Source organism: Lontra canadensis, unplaced genomic scaffold (genome assembly GCF_010015895.1).
Source record: "Lontra canadensis isolate GAN:19392208 unplaced genomic scaffold, GSC_riverotter_1.0 scaffold3, whole genome shotgun sequence".
Classification (NCBI taxonomy): Eukaryota; Metazoa; Chordata; class Mammalia; order Carnivora; family Mustelidae; genus Lontra; species Lontra canadensis.
The window spans coordinates 22,341,863-22,366,686 of NW_022630997.1; the positions used below are offsets into that span (position 1 = coordinate 22,341,863).

A 24,824-nucleotide genomic window follows, 5' to 3' on the forward strand; every position below is an offset into this window, starting at 1 on the left:
TACATCTTCCTTCTACCTTCCAGTCAGTCTAGAGGGAAGATAAGCCATGTACAAAAATATTATCAGAAAATAAAAGGCAAAGTAAAGCAAGAACTACATTAGTCTCAAATTATATTGGGACATTACAGAAGGGAAAGATCATTTATAGTGTATTTATAATTATAAGAAAACATTAAAAATCATTTTAATACATAACATTTAATAAATGCATCTTACAATGAATATACATACTTAATGTTTTCTTTGCAAAAATCTGCTATTACATCAAAAGTGCATCTTGTGACAAAAGGTATGTCAGAATTAATATGGTAATTGAGGAAATCAACATTTCATGGATCAACTCCCATTTCAGATGGAGATCTTCAAAGGATAGGTACAATTCTGACGGGCATAGAGGGTGGTCAGTAAGGGAGGTATTAGAGATTGAGGGATTTATAAAATTAAAGGCACAGAAATAATCATGAAATTTTTCAGACACTGATTAACAGTATCATTTAGCCAAAGCATGAGATACATGTTGGAAGTAATAAAAATGAAGAATTAGAAACACGAGATCTTTGGAGACAGACTGGAATTCAGGAAAAGTCTGCTTACTTACATTACTTCCCAATTGGGCAGTATTTCATTGATCCAAATTACCATTGCACTTGCGATATTTTCTTCCTGTTTAAATCGTTCTTTCATTATTTTTTTCCTCTTATAGGCGTCTTTAATTTCTGTTTTAAACAAGCAAAAATTATTTCAATACAAAAAAGCTAGATCCTATGCCCTTCTCTTTCTACCTAAGTCTAAAAAAGAGGCCTTAAAAATGATATTAGGGGTGTCTGGGTGGCTCAGTTGGTTAAGCATCCAACTCTTGGTTTCTGCCTAAGTCATTATTGTAGGGTCATGAGATCAAGCCCTACAGCCGGCTCTGTGCTCAGCAGGGAGTTTGCTTGAAATGTGCTCTCAATCCCTCTCCTTCTGCCCTTCCTCCTGCTCATGCTCTCTAAAATAAATAAATGAATCTTTTCAAAAATTCACATTAAATAACATTAAAAAATAATTTTGCCAATGGCACTATTATAGTTAAACCTTTCTACTATGAGGTCTTACTTTATTAGACTGAAATTTTAAAAACTGTAACATACACACAAACACAACACTCCTCTGAAAATCAGAAGTCACAATTCTGAAACAAGTGATGCCTCAAAAAGAGAAGAGATAAATTACATATATATATTATTATATAATATACACTATAATTATACATAACAGAAAATCAGAAGTCACAATTTTAAAATAAGAAATGCCTCAAAAAGAGAATATGTACACAAAATAATTATACAGAATATATATGAGAAATTATAACCATGTTTTATATTGATATATAACATGTCATATTAATATATTTATTATATACCACTGATCATAATTATTAATGCATTAATAACAGTATATTATATGTAATGCTTTACATACGTTTATTTATAGAATATGCAATTTTAGACCCAGTGGGGACTTCAGAGGTCAGCTAGCCAGAATGCTTACTAATTGTGCTTCACAAATGCCTCAGAAATCATTTTAAGCAGCAAGCAGGAGGCCAAGTAAGCAGCAGCTCTTTTATTTGCTGTATATTTTCAGATTCTACATATGGTTTCTTTTTTTTTTTCCTTTTTAAAGATCTATTTTATGAGAGAGCATGAGCAGGAGTTGGGGGAGAGGCAGAGGGAGAAGGAGAGAATCTCAAGCAGACTCCCCACTGAGCACAGAGCCCAAGGTTAAATCCCATAGCTCCTGAGATCATGATCCAAGCCAAAATCAAGAGTCAGAAGCTCAGCAAACTCTGGAACCCCTATATAAGGCTTCTTTGTAGAGAGTTCCACTGCTTTTAAAACAAAAAAGTGTTAATAATAAACAACACCAAAAAAGGTTTTAGCCTTAATCTAGTCAACCTGACCCATGCACTTCAGACTTAAGGAAACTAACATTAGGTTTACTAACAGAGTCATATCCAGGTAGTATCAAAGAAGATTAAAGCTATTACCTTCTTTTTTGGGGGTTTCTTTTTAATTTAAATTCAATTTAATTAACATATAGCGTATTATTAGTTTCAGAGGCAGAGTTCAGTGATTCATCAGTTTTATATAATACCCAGTGCTCATTTCAACCAGTGCCCTCCTTAATGCCCATTACCCAGTTACCCCATTTTCCTACCCTCCTCCCCTCCAGCAACCCTCAATTTGTTTCCTGTGATTAACAGTGTCTTATGGTTTGTCTCCCTGAATTCGTCTTGTTTTATACTTCCTGTGTTTCTTTCTTTTACTAACCAGAATCATGCCATATATATTGTTTTTTGATGTAAAGCTATTACCTTCTGATTTCCCAATTTAATGTTATTTCTACCATATCATGTTGTTAGATTATGTATTTATCAATAACTATCATAAACATTAATCAACTAGTAAAGTCAAAATTCAGAGTCAATTAAAATTTGTTGGGTATGGCAGGAATATTTCAAATTCTAGATAGTAAAATAAACCCAACCAATGTTTAAATGATTAGGGCTTTTAGAAAGATATAACTGGCCTTATGGGTTTCTTATATTAAAAAAATTAACTTCATTTCCAAAATAGTGCCACAAAATAGAAATGTATACTATAATAGTATTCCACTAACTTAAGTCAAAGAAAAAAAATTCATTGTTAAAAGGCTTGTGCCTAAAAATATACATAGCTGTATAATATTTTCTGAAAATGTACACTGAACGAACGGTGCTTAGTAAATAAATACTGTTAAATTATCCTTACATTATACTTCTTGGTGGGAGGAGAGACAAAATAAATAAATGTGTATATTTATATACCAAAATACACATTTCTGTGCCTGTCCAAATGACACATCTGGGATTCTAGAGAGACTCCATTAAGTTACAAAAGCAAATTCTAATTTCAAATCGCATTCTCAGTCATACAGAAAGTTAAAGTGTAAAAATTATTAAATTATATTAAAAGCTTAAAAACTGTAAAGGTGAACTTCATGAAATAAATTCATATCATCTCCATTCATAAGTTAAAATAATAGTTGTCTAAGGTTTATCACTGCAATTATAAGAATTCTCAGTCTGCTGCCTTTCTCCTATTAGTTTTGTAAAAGAACTTGTAGAGAAAGTATGACTTTTTTTTTAAAGGTTTTTATTTATTTTTCAGAGAGTGAGAGCACGCACATACAAGCAGGGGGAACAGCAGGCAGAGGGAGAAGCAGGATCCCCGCTGAGCAAGAAGACTGATGCGAGACTCAATCTCAGGACCCTAGGATCATGAACTGAGCCAAAGGCAGACACTCAACTGACTGAGCCACCCAGGCATCCCTGACATTTTGTTTTTAACAACAGATTTAGTGAGAAAAATAAGAAATTAGCATCATCTTAAAAACGGACTTAATTTCATCATCTACCCTCCTGTTGAAATTAACGGGTTAGCTTCCTAATTGACATCAATAAATTAAATATACCAATTAGGCTTCAATTTTATACCTCGTTTTTTAGCCTCAGCCACCATCTCATCATATTCTTGTCGGTGACGTAAAGCTTCCTCCACAGATTTGGCAGGTAGATTTCTGGGGGAAAAAATGTTTTAAGTCGATTTTTAAAAAATGAACTTTTAAATGTATAAACTTCTTTTTTGTAGCCAAGTATAAAGAATTTCTATCTTAACCTTCTCATTTCACACCCCAAGGCAGTACAAGGTTGAAAAGAACTCTGAATTTCAGAAAAGAATCAGAATCTTGATTGCTAATATTTTACATAAATGTTACTATTTATATGTCTGACAGATACACGTTTATATATTATTTAAATGTGTTAGATTTCAGCCAACACTCCTAGGTTATCTGTCAAACCCACTTATTAGTTTTTTTAGTCAATTTTTTTTGAGGTATAATTTTCATACAATAAAATGAAGAATAGATTTCAAGAATACAGTTTGACAAGTTTTAACAAATGTATATATCTGTGAAACCAACATATTAATCAAGATATAGAAAAATTCTATAATTCTACAAAGTGTCATTATGACCTCTTTGCACTCAATACTTACCCACTTCTACCTTGGGCAATCACATCTCTGATTTCTATCTCTACACATTAGTTGGTTGCCTTTTATTTTTTTTTAAGATTTATTTATTTGGGAGAGAGAGAGAAAGTGAGAGGTGGGGGGCAGGGAGCAGAGGGACAGGGAGAGAAATCCTCAAGCAGACTCCCCATGAGTGTGGAGCCTGACACAGGGCTGGATCTCAGGACCCTGAGATCATGACCTGAGCCAAAACCATGAGTCCACACCTAACTGACTGAGTCACCCTGGCACCCATAGTTAGTTAGTTGCCTTTTAAAGAATCTCATATAGGAAAAAAAAAAAAAAAAAGAATTTCATATAGATTCTTTCTCGTCTAGTTTCTTTTGCTGAGCATGCTTTTGAAATTCAGCCATGTTATTCTGCATACTAGTAATTCTTTTAATTAGTACTTAATTAGTATTTCTTTTAATTGGTGAGTAGTGTTCTATATATCCATGTGGATGAACATTTAGATTCTTTCCAGTTTAGGGCCACCACAAATAAAGCTACTATAAATATTCACTTCAAGTCTTTGTGTGGGTATCTGCTTTCATTTCCCTCGGGTAAATACTTAGGAGTAGAATTCTTGGGTTTTATGATAAGTGCAGGTATACTTTTATAAATTGCTTTCTACTTCCAGAGTGTTTTTTGTTAAAGATTTTATTTATTTATTTGACAGAGAGAGAGAGATCACAAGAAAGCAGAGAGGGAGGCAGAGAGAAAGGGGGAAGCAGGCTCCCTGCTGAGCAGAGAGCCCGATGCAGGGCTGGATCCCAGGACCCTGAGATCATAACCTGAGCTAAAGGCAGAGGCTTAACCCACTGAGCCACCCAGGTGCCCCTACTTTCAGAGTGTTAAGATAACATTCTACCTACAAATTTGATTATCAGTTAATCACTTGCATATACTATATTTTGGCTTATAAAATTAATGGCTTCATATAGCAGGTGATTTAGATATCGACTGTGCAAAAGTACATTTGAATATTACCACATATCCAAATATATCGTAATAATGTCCAGTTTGAGAATTCAGGTTTTTTAATTAAAAAAATGTTTTTTCAAGTAGGCTCCACACCCATTGTGGGGCTTGAACTCATTACCCTGAGATGCAGAGTCTCATGCTTTATGGCTGAGACTGTCAGGTGACCCTCAGGGTTTTTAATTATTTTCAACAGGCCAGGATGGGCAAAGATATTGACAAACTTTCAAAACATACATTTTACCTCTTCTTCTCAAATTAGATTCCTCAGGTATGTTATAACGGGGAGGAATCACAGTTAAAACTTCTTTAGGCCATAATGGAATAAGAGGAACCAGGCTTACCCTCTTGCCTTGATTAATTAGAAAAACGAACAGAATGTACTAACCATTAGTTTCTAGACACTGGACAATAGGCAGCACAGACAGTGATCCTTAATAGAAAGGAAACCAACAAGGTAACCCTACAAATGCCTAAGCACAAAGCCTGCCATTTCTAGGTCTCAGTGCTGGAGGTACCCAGAGTCCATCAATCTTGCTGAGGTGAGTTTGGAGTTGAAGCGTCCACAGCCAGACTTTGCAGATCAGAGTACAGAGAGAGGAGAGCTGGTCATCTCAAATTTCTGGCTGAATACTATTTATGCATGTGTGTGATTAAATTATGGTAGCCAAAGAAAGAAATACCAGAAAGGAATAGGTAGAACATTTTTTTTAAAAGATTTTATTTATTTATTTGATAGACAGAGATTACAAGTAGTCAGAGAGGCAGGCAGGGAGAGAGGAGAAAGCAGGCTCCCCAATGAGCAGAGAGCCCGATTTGGGGCTTGATCCCAGGACCCTGAGACCATGACCTGAGCCGAAGGCAGAGGCTTTAACCCACTGAGTCACTCAGGCGCCCCTAGGTAGAACATTCTGAAAGATTGCACTGGGCCAGTCAGAGTGGAAAGACCTCCTAATAGACCAGGTAGCAGGTGGAATTATTAGGGTACAGCTTCATTAGTAAGGTTACTAGTTCTAAACTAAAGGCTCTTCTAAAATCACTCTAACAATGATTAGATTAAAAGGGGCAATCCAATTCTAAAGAACTTTGTATGAGACTGAAGCCAAACAATATTGAAAGAAATACAAAAAGTCCAGCTATGTAAACTATGTAAACTCACAAAATCTAGTGTCCAATAAAAGTTACCAAGGAAGCAAAGAAGCAGAAAAATACAATTTATACTGAGGGAAAAAAATCAATAGAGATAGTGCAGAAATATCAGATAACAGGATTATAACTCAAGGATAATACAAATGCTGTTGTAAATACACTCAAGATGGTAGAAGACAGCAGGAACATGATAAAAACTCAAGATCCAAATCAAACACCTATAGATGAAAAGTGCAATTCTTAAGCTGAAAAACACAAAAAAATGGGCCTGACAGCAGATTATAAACTGCAGAAAAAAAAAATAAGTGAGCTTTAAGATATAATAGAAATCTTGACAAAATGAAATACAAAGAGAAAAAAACGTCCTCCTGAAACAGCAACATATGCTTAACTGATTCAGAAGGGGAGAGGTGGCAGACAAAAAATAGTTGAATAAAGGCAACAATTTTTCCAAAGTTGATATAAAATTATAAATGCAGACACATGAGAGTTCAATGAACCCCAAACAAAAGGAACATGAGGAAAACCATACCAAAGCACATCATCAAATTCATGAAAATCAGGGGCGCCTGGGTGGCTCAGTGGGTTAAAGCCTCTGCCTTCGGCTCAGGTCATGATCCCAGGGTTCTGGGATCGAGCCCCACATCGGGCTCTCTGCTCAGCGGGGAGCCTGCTTCCTCCTCTCTCTCTGCCTGCCTCTCTGCCTACTTGTGATCTCTGTCTGTCAAATAAATAACTAAATAAAATCTTTAAAAAAAAAATAAAAAAAAAATTCATGAAAATCAGAGATAAAGAAAAATCTTAAAAGCACTCAGAGAGTAAAAGAATTCAGACAGCAGACCAGCACTACAAAAAGTGTTAAAAGAACAGTTAGTAGGGTGCCTGGGTGGCTCAGTTGGTTAAGCGTCTTTCTTCAGCTTAGGTCATGGTCCTGGGATCGAGCCCCACTTGTGGCTCCCTGCTCAGCAGGGAGTCTGCTTCTCTTTCCCTCTGCCCCTCCTCCCTGCCCATGCTCTTTCACAGGGTGCACTCTCTAATAAATAAATAAAATCCTTATTTTTAAAAAAAGGCCATTCAGTAGAAGGGGAAAATAGCAGATGGAAATCTAGTTACTCAAATCCTTAGAAGATAAAAAGGTTTAAAGAAAAAAAAACTGTATGGTGGGATGTAATGGTTAGTTTTGTGTATCAAACTTTTTCTCTCACTCTCCCCTCACTCTCTCTCTCTTTCTAAGCCTGCTTGCCTGCCTCTGAGATGGGACATGGGTCTTCTGCCTTTGGTCTTCAACTGAAAATTACACTATCAGCTTTCCTATTTCATAGGCTTGGGACTTGACCTGGATATGGAACATCCGGTCTCTTGGGTCTCCAGCTTGCTGATTACACATCTTCAGACTTCTCAGTGTCAAAATTCATGACAGCCACTTCCTTATAATAAATCTCTTACATATAGGATATATAAAAAGAAGAATCTTAATACATAGCATTTCCACTTCTCTAAAGAACACTAAGACATGGAGTTTATAACATGTAAAGTGGAAGTATATTTCTGTAATGTTCTTATATATGTGAAATGGTACAATAGCACTTGAAGGTAGTCCATGAAGGGTCAAAATATGTATTACAGAGAAAGTACTAATACAATACTAAAAATATAGGCAATTCACCAATAATAGATGAAATTAAAAGTCAACAAAATATTTTATCCAAAAGAAGGCCAAAAATTAAAAAGTAGAACTTTGATTGCCATCCTATAATAAAGATGAATTTCTCCAACTCCTTAGCATTAAACACAGAATTGTTTCTAATAAGATTTAAACAAAAGTGTGGAATCTCTTAGAAGACTTCCTAAAAGGAGAGTTGACTCAGCTGCAAGAGACCTTTTGTTCTATCAGGTTTGTCCCAAACGCAAGTGCAAGGTCAGCAAGAGAGTAAAGTCAGCTCCTGAAGATGGTGCAACAGAAAGATATGAACTTGGGTTCTTGATCCATGGAGACACCATACTAGCTCTGAACGGCCCAACTCTGGGCCATGTATATATGAGGGAATAAATCCTTGTGTGTTTAAGCCACTATTTGGGGAGACTCTTATTTGTAGTTGAATGTAATTGCTGAGTATTCTACCAGTTAAACAATAATAATGCTCTAAAGGGCAAGGACCATCACAAATCTCACCTATCTGACTCCGATGTTTAGCCCTCACACTAAATTAATTAACATTATGATTCCTAGTACTGCCTACCCTTAAATCTTACAAACTGATGTTGTCCAAAGCTGCTTCCTACCCAGATCCTAACCAATCATTAATGCCAATCCCAGCCTTAAGTCTCTCTCATTTCCTTTTGCAAACTATCTTGCCTGTGTCTCTGGATATAGTTTGGTACCACAAAGGAACAGGTTTAATGGTTTTTAAATTTCAGATGCTGAAGGAGAAACCTTATTTATTGCAAGAAAATGAGACCACAGAAAAAAAAGAAGATACATATATATATTATATATAATATATATATTTTATATATTTATTTATATATATTTATATATAAATATATATTTAAATACTTATATATATAAATATATATTTATATATTTATATTTATTATATGTATTTATATAGATACATATAATATATAATATATAGAATATATATATATGTAGTTGTGTTTTTTTTTAAGATTTTATTTATTTATTTGACAGACAGAGATCACAAGTAGGCAGAGAAGCAGGCAGAGAGAGAGGGGGAAGCAGGCTCCCTGCTGAGCAGAGAGCCCGATGCGGGGCTTGATCCCAGGACCCTGGGATCATGACCTGAGCCGAAGGCAGAGGTCTTAACCCACTGAGCCACCCAGGCGCCCCTATATGTAGTTTTTTTTTTTTTTTTTTAAAGATTTTATTTATTTATTTGACAGAGAGAGATCACAAGTAGGCAGAGAGGCAGGCAGAGAGAGAGAGAAGGAAGCAGGCTCCCTGCTGAGCAGAGATCCTGATGTGGGGCTCGATCCCAGGACCCTGGGATCATGACCTGAGCCAAAGGGAGAGGCTTTAACCCACTGAGCCACCCAGGCGCCACTGTAGTTTTTTTTTTAAGATTTTATTTTATTTATTTGGCAGAGAGAAATCACAAGTAGGCAGAGAGGCAGACAGAGAGAGAGGAGGAAGCAGGCTCCCTGCTGAGCAGAAAGCCTGATGCGGGGCTCGATCCCAGGACTCTGAGATCAGGGCCTGAGCCGAAGGCAGAGGCTTTAACCCACTGAGCCACTCAGGCGCCCCTATAAATCTAGTTTTCGGGTAAAGAGTGATCTGGACTCAGTAATACTGTTTTCTCTTTTGTTCCCTCCAGCTTAGAGAGGAAGTGTTTTTTTGCAAAGTCTCTTTGTTTGAAATCACTATATTGCTGTCAGTTCTTCCTGACTGGACTCTGAACCTTTAAGATACAGAAAATTATTTGATTGGTAGCTATACTTCATCTACCTTTAGAAATTTGTATTTTAGCAATAGAGAAACAGCTTATTAAAATTTTATTTCTAGTTTTTGAACCATAAATCTACTCTTTTTAAGATTTTATTTATTTGACAGAGAGAGAGCACAAGCAGGGGGAGAAGCAGAGGGAGAAGGAGAAGCAGACTCCCCACTGACCTGGGAGCCCAACACAGGGCTCAATCCCAGGACCCTGGGGGTCATGACCTGAGCTGAAGGCAGACGCTTAACCAACTAAGCCACCCAGGTACCTGATTATAAACCTACTCTTAAGATACCTCACCATTGGGGTGATCTCTGTCAAATAAATAAATAAAATCTTCAAAAAAAAAAAAAAAAGATACCTTACCATTTACTATTATTTTCCACCAAAGGGGCCTGATCATTCCCCTCAATTAGAATGCTGCCTGCTTCTCCTGGTGTGAATCCTAACGCTTTCTGCTTTTTGTACTTTCATTCTTTCTTGTTTTTTTTCCACAAGTCTCAGCAAAAGACTATAGTCTAAACTTAAAAAGCACAATCTGGGGGATCTGGTCTTCTATGTATTAAGAAAGCAGAATTTATAGATCTAAATAGATCTCTTCTCTGCACAACCTCACAGTCTCTCCACATGGTGAGACCAGTACTAAAGCAATGCTAGAAATGCTCTTTTGTGCTGTTCAGAATGCAGCAGCCACTAGCCACATGTCACTACTGGGCATCTGAAATGTGTTCTAGTGTACCTGAGGGAATGAATTTTATAATTTCTTTAATTTTAATTAATTAAATTTCAATTTAGATAGCTATATGTGGCTAGTTGTTACCATAATGGTGATAAAATGGTCTAGACTCTAGAAAAAGAAGGAGCAGTAACTTGCTATCCAGGTCATTTATGTAAGAAAGCAGAATTAAACTCTGAATAACCACAAAGATCAGAGATTTTTAAAGTAACACAGAGCTATGTCTCAAAACCATAGTTATAAGGGCCTAATTAATGAGAGAGTACAGTCTCTATATCCATGTAACTGTTTCACTGACAATTCACACCTTGATTTTTCCAGACAGTTCCCCAAACTATGTTTACCTAGTCCTAAAAGAAGACTTTGAGAAGAGGTTAGCAGAGAGATTTATATCAGTTTTAAGTATTCCAGTCTTACCATGAAATGATTTACAGGAAGGAGTTAAACACTGTTCAGGAAACAGAACTTTTCAGATAGTCGTATGTCAGGTTTTTCTTTTCTTTCTTTCTTTCTTTTTTTTTTTTTTTTTTTAAGATTTTACTTATTTGACAGAGTCATAGTGAGAAAGGGAACACAAGCAGGAGGAATGCGAGAGGGAGAAGCAGGCTTCCCACTGAGCAGGGAGCCCGATGTGGGGCTCAATCCCAAGACCCTGGGATCATGAACTGGAGCCGAAGGCAGACACTTAATGACTGAGCCACCCAGGAGCCCCTATGTAAGGTTCTTCAACTGTGATTTCATTTTTTTTCTTTTTGAGAGCGAATATATATACTCTAAACCAAAATAGTACATAAATAATCATTGGCTTATTAATTATTCTGTTTTGGTATCCTCTTCTTCAAATCATTATAAATGCAAAAACCTTGGGACATCATACATATTCAATAATTATGCTTCAAAGGTGAATTGTCCATTTGGTAAACACAATCTTTGACATTTTGAAGAAGACCAGAGTCTTCGGTACCCTAAGTTTTAAGTAACTCTAGGTTAGAGTGAATGAATAAAGCATAAAAATAAATACATATACACTAGTTTTCATGTTTTTTTCCTTCAAAAAAAAATCCCTAATTTTGCAGTCATTTGCCTGGAGAAGTATATTAAAAAATACGATTCTATAGTCTTGAAAATCAAAGACTGAGTGAATATAATCAAGAAATACTAAGCACCTCACTCAGTACTCTTACTCTACAAAAAAGATACTAATAGATTACTCCTATCTCTTAAAAAAATGTCAATTAGTTATTAAAAAAAATTTTATTTGAGAGAGGATGAATAAGAGAGAGAGAGCATGAATGACAAAGACTGAACATGAGCAGGGGGAGGGAGAAGGAGAAGCAGATTTTCCCCTGAGCAGGAAGCCTGACATGGCACTCCATCCCAGGGCTCTGGGATCATGACCTGAGCCAAACACAGACACTTAACTAAGTGAGCCACCCAGGTGCCCCAAAATGTCAATCAGTTATGTGGTGAAGAGAAGAAACCGTTAATGAATACTTAAGATAGCCTATCATGCTGAAATACAGGATATGAACATTTGCTCCTTTTCAAAGGTATCACATAAAAGCCTATGCTTTACTTTTTTGTCAGTCTTCACTTGTATCTTAAGATTTCTCCATTATGTTTGGTATGGTATATGCAGTAATTCAGCAAGGAAGCCAGAATAGAAAGAGGAGATAGCTCTATCCACCGGCGGGTTTAAAAAAGTCCCCTAAGCAACAGTGATTCAAAACATAGAAGAGTTGGGGCGCCTGGGTGGCTCAGTTGTTAAGTGTCTGCCTTCGGCTCAGGTCATGATGCTGGGGTCCTGGGACTGAGCCCTGCATCGGGCTCCCTGCTCAGAGGGAAGCCTACTTCTCCCTCTGCCACTCTCCCTGCTTGTGTTCCCTCTCTGTCTGTCAAATAAATAAATAAAATCTTAAAAAAAAACAAAACAAAACATAGAAGAGTCAGCTCATATGGATGCTCTTACCTTCCTGTCCAAGGCTGGCTTTATTTCAAGGCGGATTGGGATAGCAATAGGCAGAGAGAAAATTAACCAAAGGATGAAATTACAGAAATTCCTACATTTGAAATCTTCTGAGATTTCAGATGATTAAACGCTATTGTTGCTTCCAATGTAAAGCAGTTCCGACAATAAAAACTTATGCAGAAAATGATTCTAGATGTTTCTGCAAAATTACAGAGGCTAAGAAAGGAAAAGTAGCACCAATTCACAAACCCCCTTTGCAAGGGGAAATTCTTCTCCTCCTTCTACTATCACTGTGACTGATGAAACATGAAATTTCCAACATCAAGTTCACACTGAGGCAAAAACTTCTCTATCTCTACCCAGATGCTATCTCATAGATGGAGCAGTGGTGGTAACAGAACGTGGCTGCATCCAGAAACAGAACAACACTACAGATTGTATAAATCTCGGCTCCAACTTCTCAGCCTGTGAAAGGAAGGATGTGAACTGGCCCAGAGCTGCTGGGAGTATTCTGAGGGAGATAAAGTATGAAGTGTCATTTGTCATTTATTTAAAAGTCTGTTTATTTTAGAGAGAGAGGGACCGCAGATGGAGGGAGGGACAGAGGGAGAGGAGAGAGAATCTCAAGCAGACCAGGCTGAGTGTGGAGCCCAAAATGGGGCTCAATCTCATCCTGAGATCATGACCTGAGCTAAAATCAAGAGTCAGAAGCTTAACCAACTGAGCTACTCAGGCACCCTGGAGTGCCATTTAATATACAAGTTGCATCCACGCATTTTCATCTGGTTTTATCGTTAATAAAGTCAAAGTTTTCATTCTCATTGGTTCTTTAGATCTATTTTTTAATTGTTGAAGTAGAAGAGGGATCGATGATCAGGTAGTCCCATGTACTAAAGCTTTTGTTTGTTGGCTTTAGTTACATAAATGGTAAATTATATAAATCACTTTCCCAAAAAAGACCCCTCCAATTTTAGAAAGGTGAATAAAATTGTTAATTAAATTGCAGCATCTTAGAACTGGGGGGAACAGTTGCTATCAAGTTGAATCTGTTTGTTACAGATGAACAAAATCACACAGAAACAGCAAAGAAGTTGTAATATTTATTACAATTCCCATATTAATTTCCAGATAGTAGTGTGGAAAAGAAAATCATTCTTTCCATTGTTTTATACATTTTTGGTACACTGAGATCTTATTTACTTTGTCTAGTGTACTATTTCAAGTTCCCAATATTAAGGAACTGCTTATATGCATTACAAGAAAAATCTAAGAGAGGCAAGAATCACTAAAGGTTGAAGTCAAAGACTTGACTAGATGGCAAAGATAAAGTCTAGTCCTTAAAGGATTAGGAGGTGAGAAGCGGAAGTAAGATAAGTGCATCCCAAGAGAGGGCAGTAAATGAGCAAAGGTACAAAGGCAGGACTTAAATAGGTTCAGTTATAGAATAAAATAAAGCGTAAAGGGGCGCCTGGGTGGCTCAGTGGGTTAAGCCTCTGCTTTCAGCTCAGGTCATGATCTCAGGGTCCTGGGATCGAGCCCCGCATCGGGCTCTCTGCTCAGCGGGGAGCCTGCTTCCCCCTCTCTCTCTGCCTGCCTCTCTGCCTACTTGTGACCTCGCTCTAATAAATAAATAAAATCTTAAAAAAATATATAGCGTAAAGAAAAATATGTCCCAGATACTGTTTAGAACAGAACCTTTTGCATAAAATTTTTATGAACTCCTGGGAAGAAATGAACAGTCCTGATTAAAAGCTTAACCCATTTGGGATAAATTTCAACAAGCTTAAGAAAACTCTTCTGGGAACTTCGTTATCTACCTGCTCAGCCGACTGTCTGCCAGAGTCTGAAGGTCTTTTTTTTTTTTTTTTTCTAATATTTTTATTTATTTATTTGACAGAGATCACAAGTAGGCAGAGAGGCAGGCAGAGAGTGAGGAGGAAACAGGCTCCCCGCCGATCAGAGAGCCCGATGCGGGGCTTGATCCCCGGACCCCGGGATCATGACCTGAGCGGAAGGCAGAGGCTTCAACCCACTGAGCCACCCAGGCGCCCCGAGTCTGAAGGTCTTTAACCAGGCATTCTTTTCTGGCTTATCGAAGCACTCTGAATTGACCTGGTTTATTCTCCCTGGCAGTAAGACTTAAATAAAACGGACATGTTCTCATAGCTAAATTTCTGAGAATCTTTTTTTTTTTTAACCAATGGGAAAATGAATATGAACATGTTTACCAAGTCCTTTAAAAGGACTGTCATGATCACTTTAGTGTGAAGGAATGCAACAAGAATAAAATATATATATATACTTATGTGCAACCTTTCTTCTCTCACAACGTCTACAAAATATTCAATTCAACCTCTGCCTGTTTGGCTCTAGATTCTTTTATTATGTTCCTCTTGATAACAGGTAGAAAAAGTTGCAGATGAGGAAAATTACAAAACAGGTTAGGAATTTTTACTCTGGAAGGAAAGAAAAGTCTAGAAGAAGAAAAAGAATAGATCCAGAGAGCCCAAGAAGGGGAAAAGGAGTTAAGAACCAAGGGGTCTTGCTTAGGGAAGGTGTCTTTTGTTTAATAACAAACCAAAGACAGTATTTTGAAGAACACCAGCTTTGTGGAAGGCTGAGATGGGAAGGGCAGGGAAAGCAAAGGGAAGAAATTAAAATGTTTTACTGGGTATCAAGAATATATTCCTGGAGCAGGGGGGTTGGGGGGGGGGTTATGGACATTGGGTAGGGTATGTGCTATGGTGAGTGCTGTGAAGTTTGTAAACGTGGAGATTCACAGACCTGTACCCCTGGGGGGAAAAATATATATATATATATGTTTATAAAAAATAAAATTATAAACAAAAAAAAAAGAATATATTCCTGGAGTACCTGGGGGGCTCAGCTGGTTAACCATCTGCCTTCGGCTCAAGTCATGATTCCAGAGTCCTGGGATCAAGCCCCACATGGGGCTCCCTGCTCAGCTGGAAGTCTGTTCTCCCTCTTCCTCTGCTCTTCCCTCCCCCACTCATACTCTCTCTCTCTCTCTCTCAAACAAAATCTTTAAAAAAAAAAAAAAAAAAAAAAAAAGAGGGGCGCCTGGGTAGCTCAGTTGGTTAAGCAATTGCCTTCAGCTTAGGTCATGATCCTGGAGTCCTAGGATTGAGTCCCACATCAGGCTTCCTACTCAGCAGGGAGTTTGCTTCTCCCTCTGACCTCTCCCCTCTCATGCTCTCTCTCTCAAATAAATAAAAAAAAATCTTAAAAAAAAAAAAGAATATATTCTTTATAAGAGTAAACCAACTAGCTGACAGTCAGTAGTTATTATCTCAAGTTACAATTTTAAAATCTGTCCAAAAGGCAAGGACAAATACATCTTAAGTATACATTAAATGTCAAGAAAGGAAAAATAATTGCCTCATCTTGTTAAGATAAGGCAGGAAGGGTTGAAATAAGAATAGATATGAAAAAAGCAAAGATTTTATGTATCATACATTGGCTCAGAGATACTTCAAGAAAATATGTATAAAGTCTGGACATCAATAATATATTCTTTCCTATTAGTTTTAGGATACATGACTGAGATTTTTAAAATTTTCTTTAAAAAAAAGCCATTTCTATATTAACTTCTCAATATATTTAAATTGAAATTTAAACTGAAGTTTAAATTAAATTGAGGTTTAAAATATAAATAGTGTACCTGATGACAACCAGAATACTTACGATGGTCGATCCTCAAGAATCAGGGCAGTGGTAGAAAGTGGCTCAAATTCAAAATTCTTACGTCTTGAAGACTGAGGTGGTGGTTTACAGGTCCTCCCAGTTCGTGCTTCATATTCCTAGAACAGATAAAAACATACTTTATGTAGAATCTTTTCCAATTTTCAGTTTGTATTATTAAATCTCTATCATTAAGGATATTACACTATAATAAAAGATACTATTCATACATTAATTTGGTAAAACTATGAGGCAGACAAAAAAAGAAGTCACTTTTTTTCCCTGAAGCAATCTAAATCATGAATTTATATTATATATAAAGCAGCAAAATATGTTAAGAGAAGAGGAAGATACAAATGCAATACATTAATGAGTCAAGGTTTTAGGGAGTTGCCTTCTATGGTATCAGCTATCCAAGTCCAGCTTTGAATCTACGAGCAGATAAACCTACTTTCTAACCCTTCAGTCAGATCAATAATGAAAATGTTGATATAGGCATAATCCTATTATAATGCCTTGAAGATATCTCCCAAAAGTAACAATAAACCTGTAATCAAAATGCTGGTTTTCGATTCTGACCTACTTTAAATCTAAATACTGTAAATCTGCCTGTTTCCTCTAAATGTAACAATAATTCACCATCGTTTCTTACCCAAAAATATGGCAAAAGATTGTCAAATACACTATTAAAATTAAGAAACTATTATTACAGCATTTTTCTAATTCATCTGAACAGATAACCCTATCAAAAGAAATGAAGTTAATTTGACACAGTATGTTCTTGGTGGATACATTTAAATTTCTACAGATGAGCATTTTTTTCACAAATGTTCATAGACTTCTACTGAAATTATTTCCAGAAATTTAACAAAGATCAATAACAAGTTGCGGGCTTATAGTTTCCAGAACCCACATTTTCCCTTTAAAAAAATTAATCTAGATTTAGTCATACCTAGATAATAAATATATTTTTCATGAAAATCTCAAAGGGGCACATGGGTGACTCAGTTAAGTGTCTGACTCGGTTTCAGCTCAGATCGTGGTCTTGGGATCCTGAGTTGTGAGGCTCTGTACTGACTGGGAGTCTGCCTGGGTTTCTTTCCCTCCCCCCTGCTCCTACCCACTCTCATACATGCCCTCCCTCAAATAAATAAAATAAAATCTTTAAAAAAAAAAAAAGAAATTCTTAAGGATTATACAATTTCATGGGTAGATTTGCAAGTCTGCTGGCCACTACAAAAGATATTAATTTTTTTAAAAGATTTTATTTATTTATTTGACAAAGAGATCACAAGTAGGCAGAGAAGCAGGCAGAGAGAGAGAGGGGGAAGCAAACTCCCTGCTGAGCAGAGGGCCTGATGCAGGTCTCGATCCCAGGATCCCGGGATCACGACCTGAGTTGAAGGCAGAGGCTTAATCCACTGAGCCACCCAGGAGACCCAGAGACATTAATTTAAATGAAGAAAATGAAATGCACTTAAACTGATCAAGTGCTTCACTTACTGGCTGCTTTCCTACCATGACCTATAATTCTTTTTATATACTATTTTTACCTTTTCCAACTCAAAGACTATTTCACCCTACTGAATCAAACAGTTGTAAAATAATAAATTCATGGTTCTATCCCTGTTAAAAATTTGATGGTCTTGTTGATGTTTAATCTTCTAATTTGAGATAATTACTTTTTAGGGAAAACTGCACTGGATTTTTTGAGACTTCTTGCTCAAGTTATTTAAGACTGTGTATGCTCATTTATACTAACTCCCATCCCAAAGAGCTATACAGCTTTTGAGACCTTTTGAGTCAAAAGGTCACTCATTTATCACAATTTTCTTTCCTAACATCTAGGATATATATATATATAATTATGATCAATGCCTTTTTTCTTCATTACAAACTCAAATGTAACAAATCCCCTTTTCTAATGTTTTTCTTATTAAAAATCATAGATGCAGGGGCACCTGGGTGGCTCAGTGGGTTACAGCCTCTGCCTTTGGCTCAGGTCATGATCCTAGGGTCCTGGGATTGAGCCTCGCACTGGGCTCTCTACTCAGCGGGGAGCCTGCTCCCCCCTCCCCACCTCTCTGCCTGCCTCTCTGCCTATTTGTGATCTCTGTCTGTCAAATAAATAAAATCTTTAAAAAAAAATCATGGATGCAGGGCGCCTGGGTGGCTCAGTTGTTAAGCGACTACCTTCGGCTCAGGTCTTGACCCCTTGGTCCTCGGATGGAGCCCTGCATCTCGCTCCCTGCTCAGTGGGAGCCTGCTTCTCCCTCTCCTGATTCCCCTGCTTGCGCGTGTGCGCGCACACACACACACAGACGCACTCCCTCTCACTCTGCCAAATAAATAAATAAAATCTTTTAAAAAATCACAGATGCTAGATACATATGAGAGGATTTTTTGTTTTATTTTGTTTTTTATTTATTTAAATGGCACTTTGTTTTCCTACAATGTGACCTGGTCTCACTGCCAGACAGAATACAATGAATATTATCCAATAAAGCATTTCCCATGCAAATAAATGCCAATGCACAGACAGCAAAATAGCATTTCTAAATCAACATATTAATAATATTTACTGATATAATGTACCATGCACTGTTTTAAACATTTAACACATTTGATCCTTGAAAAAACCCCGTGAGGCACCTAACTCACAGCAGAGGAACCTTAGGCACAAAGATACGCAGTCACTTGCTGAAGGTCATAAATGGTAGACAGTGTAACTCCAGAGCCGGGCCTTTTAACAATCTATTGCTTTATTATATTAACAGTCAAGTAGATATCTATGACAATTTAAAAAAATGAAATCAAATGATAAAATCATTCAGTGACAGAATCATGGGGATCTTTAAAATGGGTAGATCAGGCTAACAATACACTGATCCAACTAAAACATCACAAGAAAAGACCACCAGATGATATTTCCTGTTACAAGGCAGTGTGAAGTACATAACACCATTCTTGACATATTCTTGCCAAAAGAAAAAAACAAACAAATATGGTTAAACCTCTAGAACTGTGCTCTCCAATATAGTCAAAAGGAGTAATAACCAAGTATGTCACATACGCTTAAATACATGTAGAAAAACAGCAAGGAATCTGAACTATTAAGAGGTTTTCCTCTGGAGGACTGGACTAAGAATGAAGGGCACTTGTTTTACTTTAACATATTCAGTATTATTTGAATTTTTTTACAAGAAGAAATAAATTATTTTCTAAGAGAGATCACTTACATTCATGGTAGATAAGTGACAAAGATTTTACTGAAGAGGTAGGATCAGAACTGGGGCAGAAATGATGGGTATTAATTCCACAGGCAGAAAGAATAGGAAAGAACAAGTGGGTGGGGGGCAAGCAAAGGCATGGATGAGGCAACACGTTAATCTTACTGAATATGAAAAAGGACAGGAAATAAGGTTGAACACGTGTAAGCTAAATTATGGAATCTTCCATTGATGAAAATATTTGGAATACATGAACAAAATGGAGAGCCATTAAAAGTTTAGATTAAGAAGACCAAAAAAAAAAAAAAAAGGGGGGTTTTTTTTTTTTTTGGTTTGTTGTTTTTTTTTTAAAGATTTTATTTGTTTATTTGACAGACAGAGATCACAAGTAGGCAGAGAGGCAGGCGGGGGTGGGGTGTGGAGGGTGCTGCGGAGAAGCAGGCTCCCCGCTGAGCAGAGAGCCTGACACGGTGCTCAATCCCAGGACCCCTGGACCATGACCGGAAAAGGCGCCCCAAGGTAGGTTTATTTTTTTTTTCTCTTTTTATTTTTATTTTTTATAAACATATAATATATTTTTATCCCCAGGGGTACAGGTCTGTGAATTGCCAGGTTTACACACTTCACAGCACTCACCTTAGCACATACCCTCCCCAATGTCCATAACCCAACCCCCCTCTCCCAACCCCCCTTCCCCCAGCAACCCTCAGTTTGTTTTGTGAGATTAAGAGTCACTTACGATCTGTCTCCCTCCCAATCCCATCTTGTTTCATTTATTCTTCTCCTACCCACTTAACCCCCCATGTTGCATCTCCACTTCCTCGTATCAGGGAGATCATATGATAATTGTCTTTCTCTGATTGACTTATTTCGCTAAGCATGATACCCTCTAGTTCCACCCACGTTGTCACAAATGGCAAGATTTCATTTCTTTTGATGGCTGCATAGTATTCCATTGTGTATATATACCACATCTTCTTTATCCATTCATCTGTTGATGGACATCTAGGTTCTTTCCATAGTTTGGCTATTGTAGACATTGCTGCTATAAACATTCAGGTGCACGTGCCCCTTCGGATCACTCCAAGGTAGGTTTTTAAGTAGGCTCTACACCCAGTGTGAGGTCTGAACCCATGACTCCAAGATCAAGAGTCGCATGTTCTACTAAGTGAGCCAGTCATCAAAGCCTAGCTTTGATGAAAGTAGTTTTTTACTAAAAATTAACTGAAGAGGTGCCTGGGTGGCTCAGTTGTTAAGCATCTGCCTTTGGCTCAGGTCATGATCCCAGGGACCTAGAATTGAGCACCGCATCAGGCTCCCTGCTCAGTGGGAAGCCTGCTTCTCCCTCTCTTGCTCCTTCTGCTTGTGCTCCCTCTCTGTCAATTAAATAAATAAAATCTTAAAAAAAATTAACTGAGTAAGTATACATTTAATATAAAAGGTGACACAAAATGAGGCACCTAAATATCATTTATGTGTCTACCTTACAAATGGGCTTTATACAGAATTGTCATTCAGGTATTTTTCACAAGAAATAAATTCTATTTCCTGGGGCGCCTGGGTGGCTCAGTGGGTTAAGCCGCTGCCTTCAGCTCAGGTCATGATCTCAGGGTCCTGGGATCGAGTCCCGCATCGGGCTCTCTGCTCAGCAAGAAGCCTGCTTCCCTCTCTCTCTCTGCCTGACTCTCCGTCTACTTGTGATCTCTGTCAAATAAATAAATAAAATCTTTAAAAAAAAAAAATTCTATTTCCTGCAATTCCAATCATAGATCCTTAGCATAAAAATGCTTTGAGTTTCTTGCGGGTAATATGAACAAGAAAAGCTAAAAAAACATGGCATCAATCCACACTTATATGAAAATAATATAGATTAATATATCTGGAATGACTAAAATATTTGCTGAATTAAAGTTGCTACTCTAATGGGATTAAAATTATAAATTATATTAGAAATAGTAAAATATTAAGTACCAGTACTTTCAAAACTGATCACAACATGTTATCTATTAGTTTGGGTTGTTTTTTTTTTTAATAATACATAACAAAAGGCCAACTCAAACAGTTTTAGGTGAATTTATCCGGTGATAGGACTGAATATTCCATATACTCAGCTAACTTTGGTCTTTGACCAAGAGGTTCACAGCATTAGTCAAGGACTCCACTTCTCTACCAGTATCTCAGCCGTATCTTCCTCCATGTGTGGGCTTCATCTGGAGGCTGGCTTGCTACTCAGAGAAATGACTGCAGCAGTGTGAGTTGTCACATCCTTAATCAACTTGCAATGATCCTCCAGCTGCTCTTCTAGTAATTCTCACAAAAGAGAAGGAAAAAAATCCTTCCTGAAAGTTCTCAGTAAATATCTCATTCCACAAGCATCACAATGACCTGAGAAATAAGCCTTATCAATGAGTCAGTCAGATAGCGGAGGCCAATCGCATGACTCTTAAGGAACTCTTGAGTCAGGGGCAGTAGGGAGATCAGAGGGCTCAAGTTAGTGAAAAGTAGTTGAAACACGTAAGATTTCATTTAAAAATATAACAAATAATATCTCAGGGGGTGGAATTCACTTTAATTCCATGTGTATTATGTCATAAAAATCCCCCATGTATTTCTTCAAAAGAAGTTTAATAATGAGCTAAACACTAATAATTTGATAGGTTTTAAAAGAACATTACAATATTAAAAAGCAAATGGAAATATAACAGTCCAAGGAAATCAGTAAATAATGCTAGCAACAGTACATTCACCATCTGAAAATACTGTAAGATTCTGCCTCATTTTTTGCCAACAAAGCTGTTTTAACTGACCTATTTTATGAGTAACTGGAATCTACCTGCCAAATATAAGATAAGAAGCATTTAAGATATGGCATGTTATTTCTATGGGATGTTGTAACGAAGCCTATTTATTGCTTCTATAATTTATTCTTGTTTTTCATTCAAAATATTCTGTCCTATGAAATATGTTTAATTGAGATAACTAGAATAGTGGATGAAACCAATGCTAAGGGCAGGCAGGCAAATATCTGTAGAATAATTTACGTTCTGCAATATTCTACAATATTAAAAATTATATAATATATTCTGCTACTATAAAAAATTTGCATCAGTCGATCATTCTAACCCTGGTCAAAAGATGGTAGGTAGTTGTTGTCATCTCCGTTAAGAGTAAAGTAGAAAAAATGTCTTACAATTTGAAGGTAAAGAGATATTCTACACATAAAGAGAAAAGATGTTTTTCCCCAAAATAATCTCTCAGAGAAGATGTAGCCCATTTGCTAATAGCATCTCTCATATTATGGGTGCTTTCTCTCTGTTAATTTTGAACAGCAAACTACTTATTTGGAGAGGACACATTATCTTGAAATTATCTCAACCAATGCTAAGTGTGGAAGGTCACTTGTTGATTAGTGGGGGGTTTTTTGTTGTTTGCTTGACTGGAATAGGAAAGGAAGAAACTGAATGTAAAATAAGTAACGATTCCAAGAGGTATATCCATCTGATTGATTGCAAACTCTCACAAAGAGACTTTACAGATTACCTTAAAAAAACAACATAGTAAGAGACTTTGCCATAGAGATGATAATTTTATACCTTACAGAATGAAAGAAAAAAAATGTAATGCATTTGGAAATTTACGGCTTGGGACAAAATTTCTCATAGGAAGACAATATGTAGAATCAAAAGCACTGTATCTTTGGGTCACTTGAGTGGCTCGGTTAAGTGTCCAAATCTTGATTTCAGCTCAGGCCTTGATCTCAGGATCATGAGTTCAAGCCCCACACGGGGCTTAAAGTATTCTAAGTCCTACTGCAGCAGTTCTCAATAGTATCCCTGAGACGCTTTCATTGGACCTGCGAAGTCAAAACTATATTCATAATAGTTTGTCTTTGTCAGTGTATTAACATTAGCTGTCCTGGTGCTACAGCAACGTTACATAAAACCTTTGTTACTCTAGCACAAATCAAGGCAGACTCCAACTGTACTAGTATAATCACTGTATTTTTTTTAAGATTTTATTTATTTATTTGACAGAGATGACAAGTAGGTAGAGAGGCAGGCAGAGAGAGGAGGAAGCAGCCTCCCCGCTGAGCAGAGAGCCTGATGTGAGGCTCAGTCCCAGGTCCCTGGGATCATGACCTGAGCCGAAGGCAGAGACTTTAACCCACTGAGCCACCCAGATGCCCCAGTATTTTTTTATTTTTTAAGATTTATTTTATTTGACAGGGAGAGAGATATCACAAGGAGGCAGAGAGGCAGGCAGAGAGCGAGAAACGGGCTCCCCACTGAGCAGAGAGCCCGATGCGGGACTCAATTCCAGGACCCTGAGATCATGACCTGAGCCGAGGGCAGAGGCTTAACCCACTGAGCCACCCAGGCGCCCCACTAATCACTGTATTCATCGTGGCATGTACTCACAGTTAAGAAACAAAAAGGGAATGGGGGAGGTCTGGTCAGTTTCACTTAAGAATGTCTATGATTGGGGCGCCTGGGTGGCTCAGTGGGTTAAAGCCTCTGCCTTCAGCTCAGGTCATGATCTCAGGGTCCTGGGATCGAGCCCCACATCAGGCTCTCTGCTCAGCGGGAAGCCTGCTTCCTCCTCTCTCTCTCTGTCTACTTGTGATTTCTGTCTGTCAAATAAATAAATAAAATCTTTAAAAAAAAAAAAAAAAAAAGAATGTCTATGATTAAACAGTAATTGTTACTAATTATATTAAATCTCAACCTATGATAAACATCTCTGTAATATTTTATGTGATAAAAGGAAATGTATACATAAGGAACTTCTGCTGCACACCAAAGTACAAGAGTTGTCTAGAGAAAAAGCACTTATGCAATTATTTGAGTGGTGAACAGGATGAAATCTTTTTTATTATGGGCACCATTTTTTAATTAAAAAAAACTGATAGCAAACTATATTTATTCAGACTTGAGTATCTGGCAGGTTATTTTCTCAAATTTGTAGAAAGTAGGTACTTCATCTCCATGGTATTCCTCCAAAAAAATATAACCCCAGTCACATCATGAGGAAATCATCAAACAAACCCAAACTGAAGACCTGACATAATAAGTATATATATTTGGTCTGTTTCCTGGCACAGATCCTAAAACCCTTGAATTCTCTGAATTAAGTGGTTTTTTGGTATGCTAATGAGATGATGGGTAGCTGAAGTCTCCTGGATATCCTCAGGATAGGGGCTGGTTGTCAGGGGAATGAATGGTGTAATGAGAGGGTTGGAACTTTCAGCCCAATCCCCTGACTTCTGGAGAGGTGAGAGGTGCTGGCAGTTGAGTTAATCACTAATGACCAGTGATTCAATCACTTATGCCTATATAATGAAGCCTCCATAAAAAACCCTAACAAACAATTCAGAGGGCTTTTGGGTTGATGAACACATGGGGGTGTGGGAGGGTGATGCACATGGAGAAGTCATTGACACTCTATGCCCCTTCCATATACTTTGCTCTATGTATCTCTTTCATCTGATTGTTCATTAGTTTTAACCTTTCA

At 37.3% G+C, this 24,824-nt stretch overlaps 1 protein-coding gene across 10 annotated transcripts in view; it reads right to left on the reverse strand.

The window, feature by feature from the left end:
• TBC1D12 (TBC1 domain family member 12) overlaps positions 1–24,824 on the reverse strand; it is a 100,815-nt gene that overhangs the window by 20,538 nt on the left and 55,453 nt on the right. For all 10 annotated transcript variants that reach the window (XM_032836001.1, XM_032836011.1, XM_032836053.1 and 7 more), the window contains 3 exons: positions 16,087–16,202; positions 3,515–3,597; positions 599–716 (listed from right to left, as the gene is read on the reverse strand). In XM_032836001.1, the coding sequence (XP_032691892.1) occupies positions 599–716; positions 3,515–3,597; positions 16,087–16,202 (317 nt within the window). The remainder of the gene's footprint in view (positions 1–598; positions 717–3,514; positions 3,598–16,086; positions 16,203–24,824) is intronic.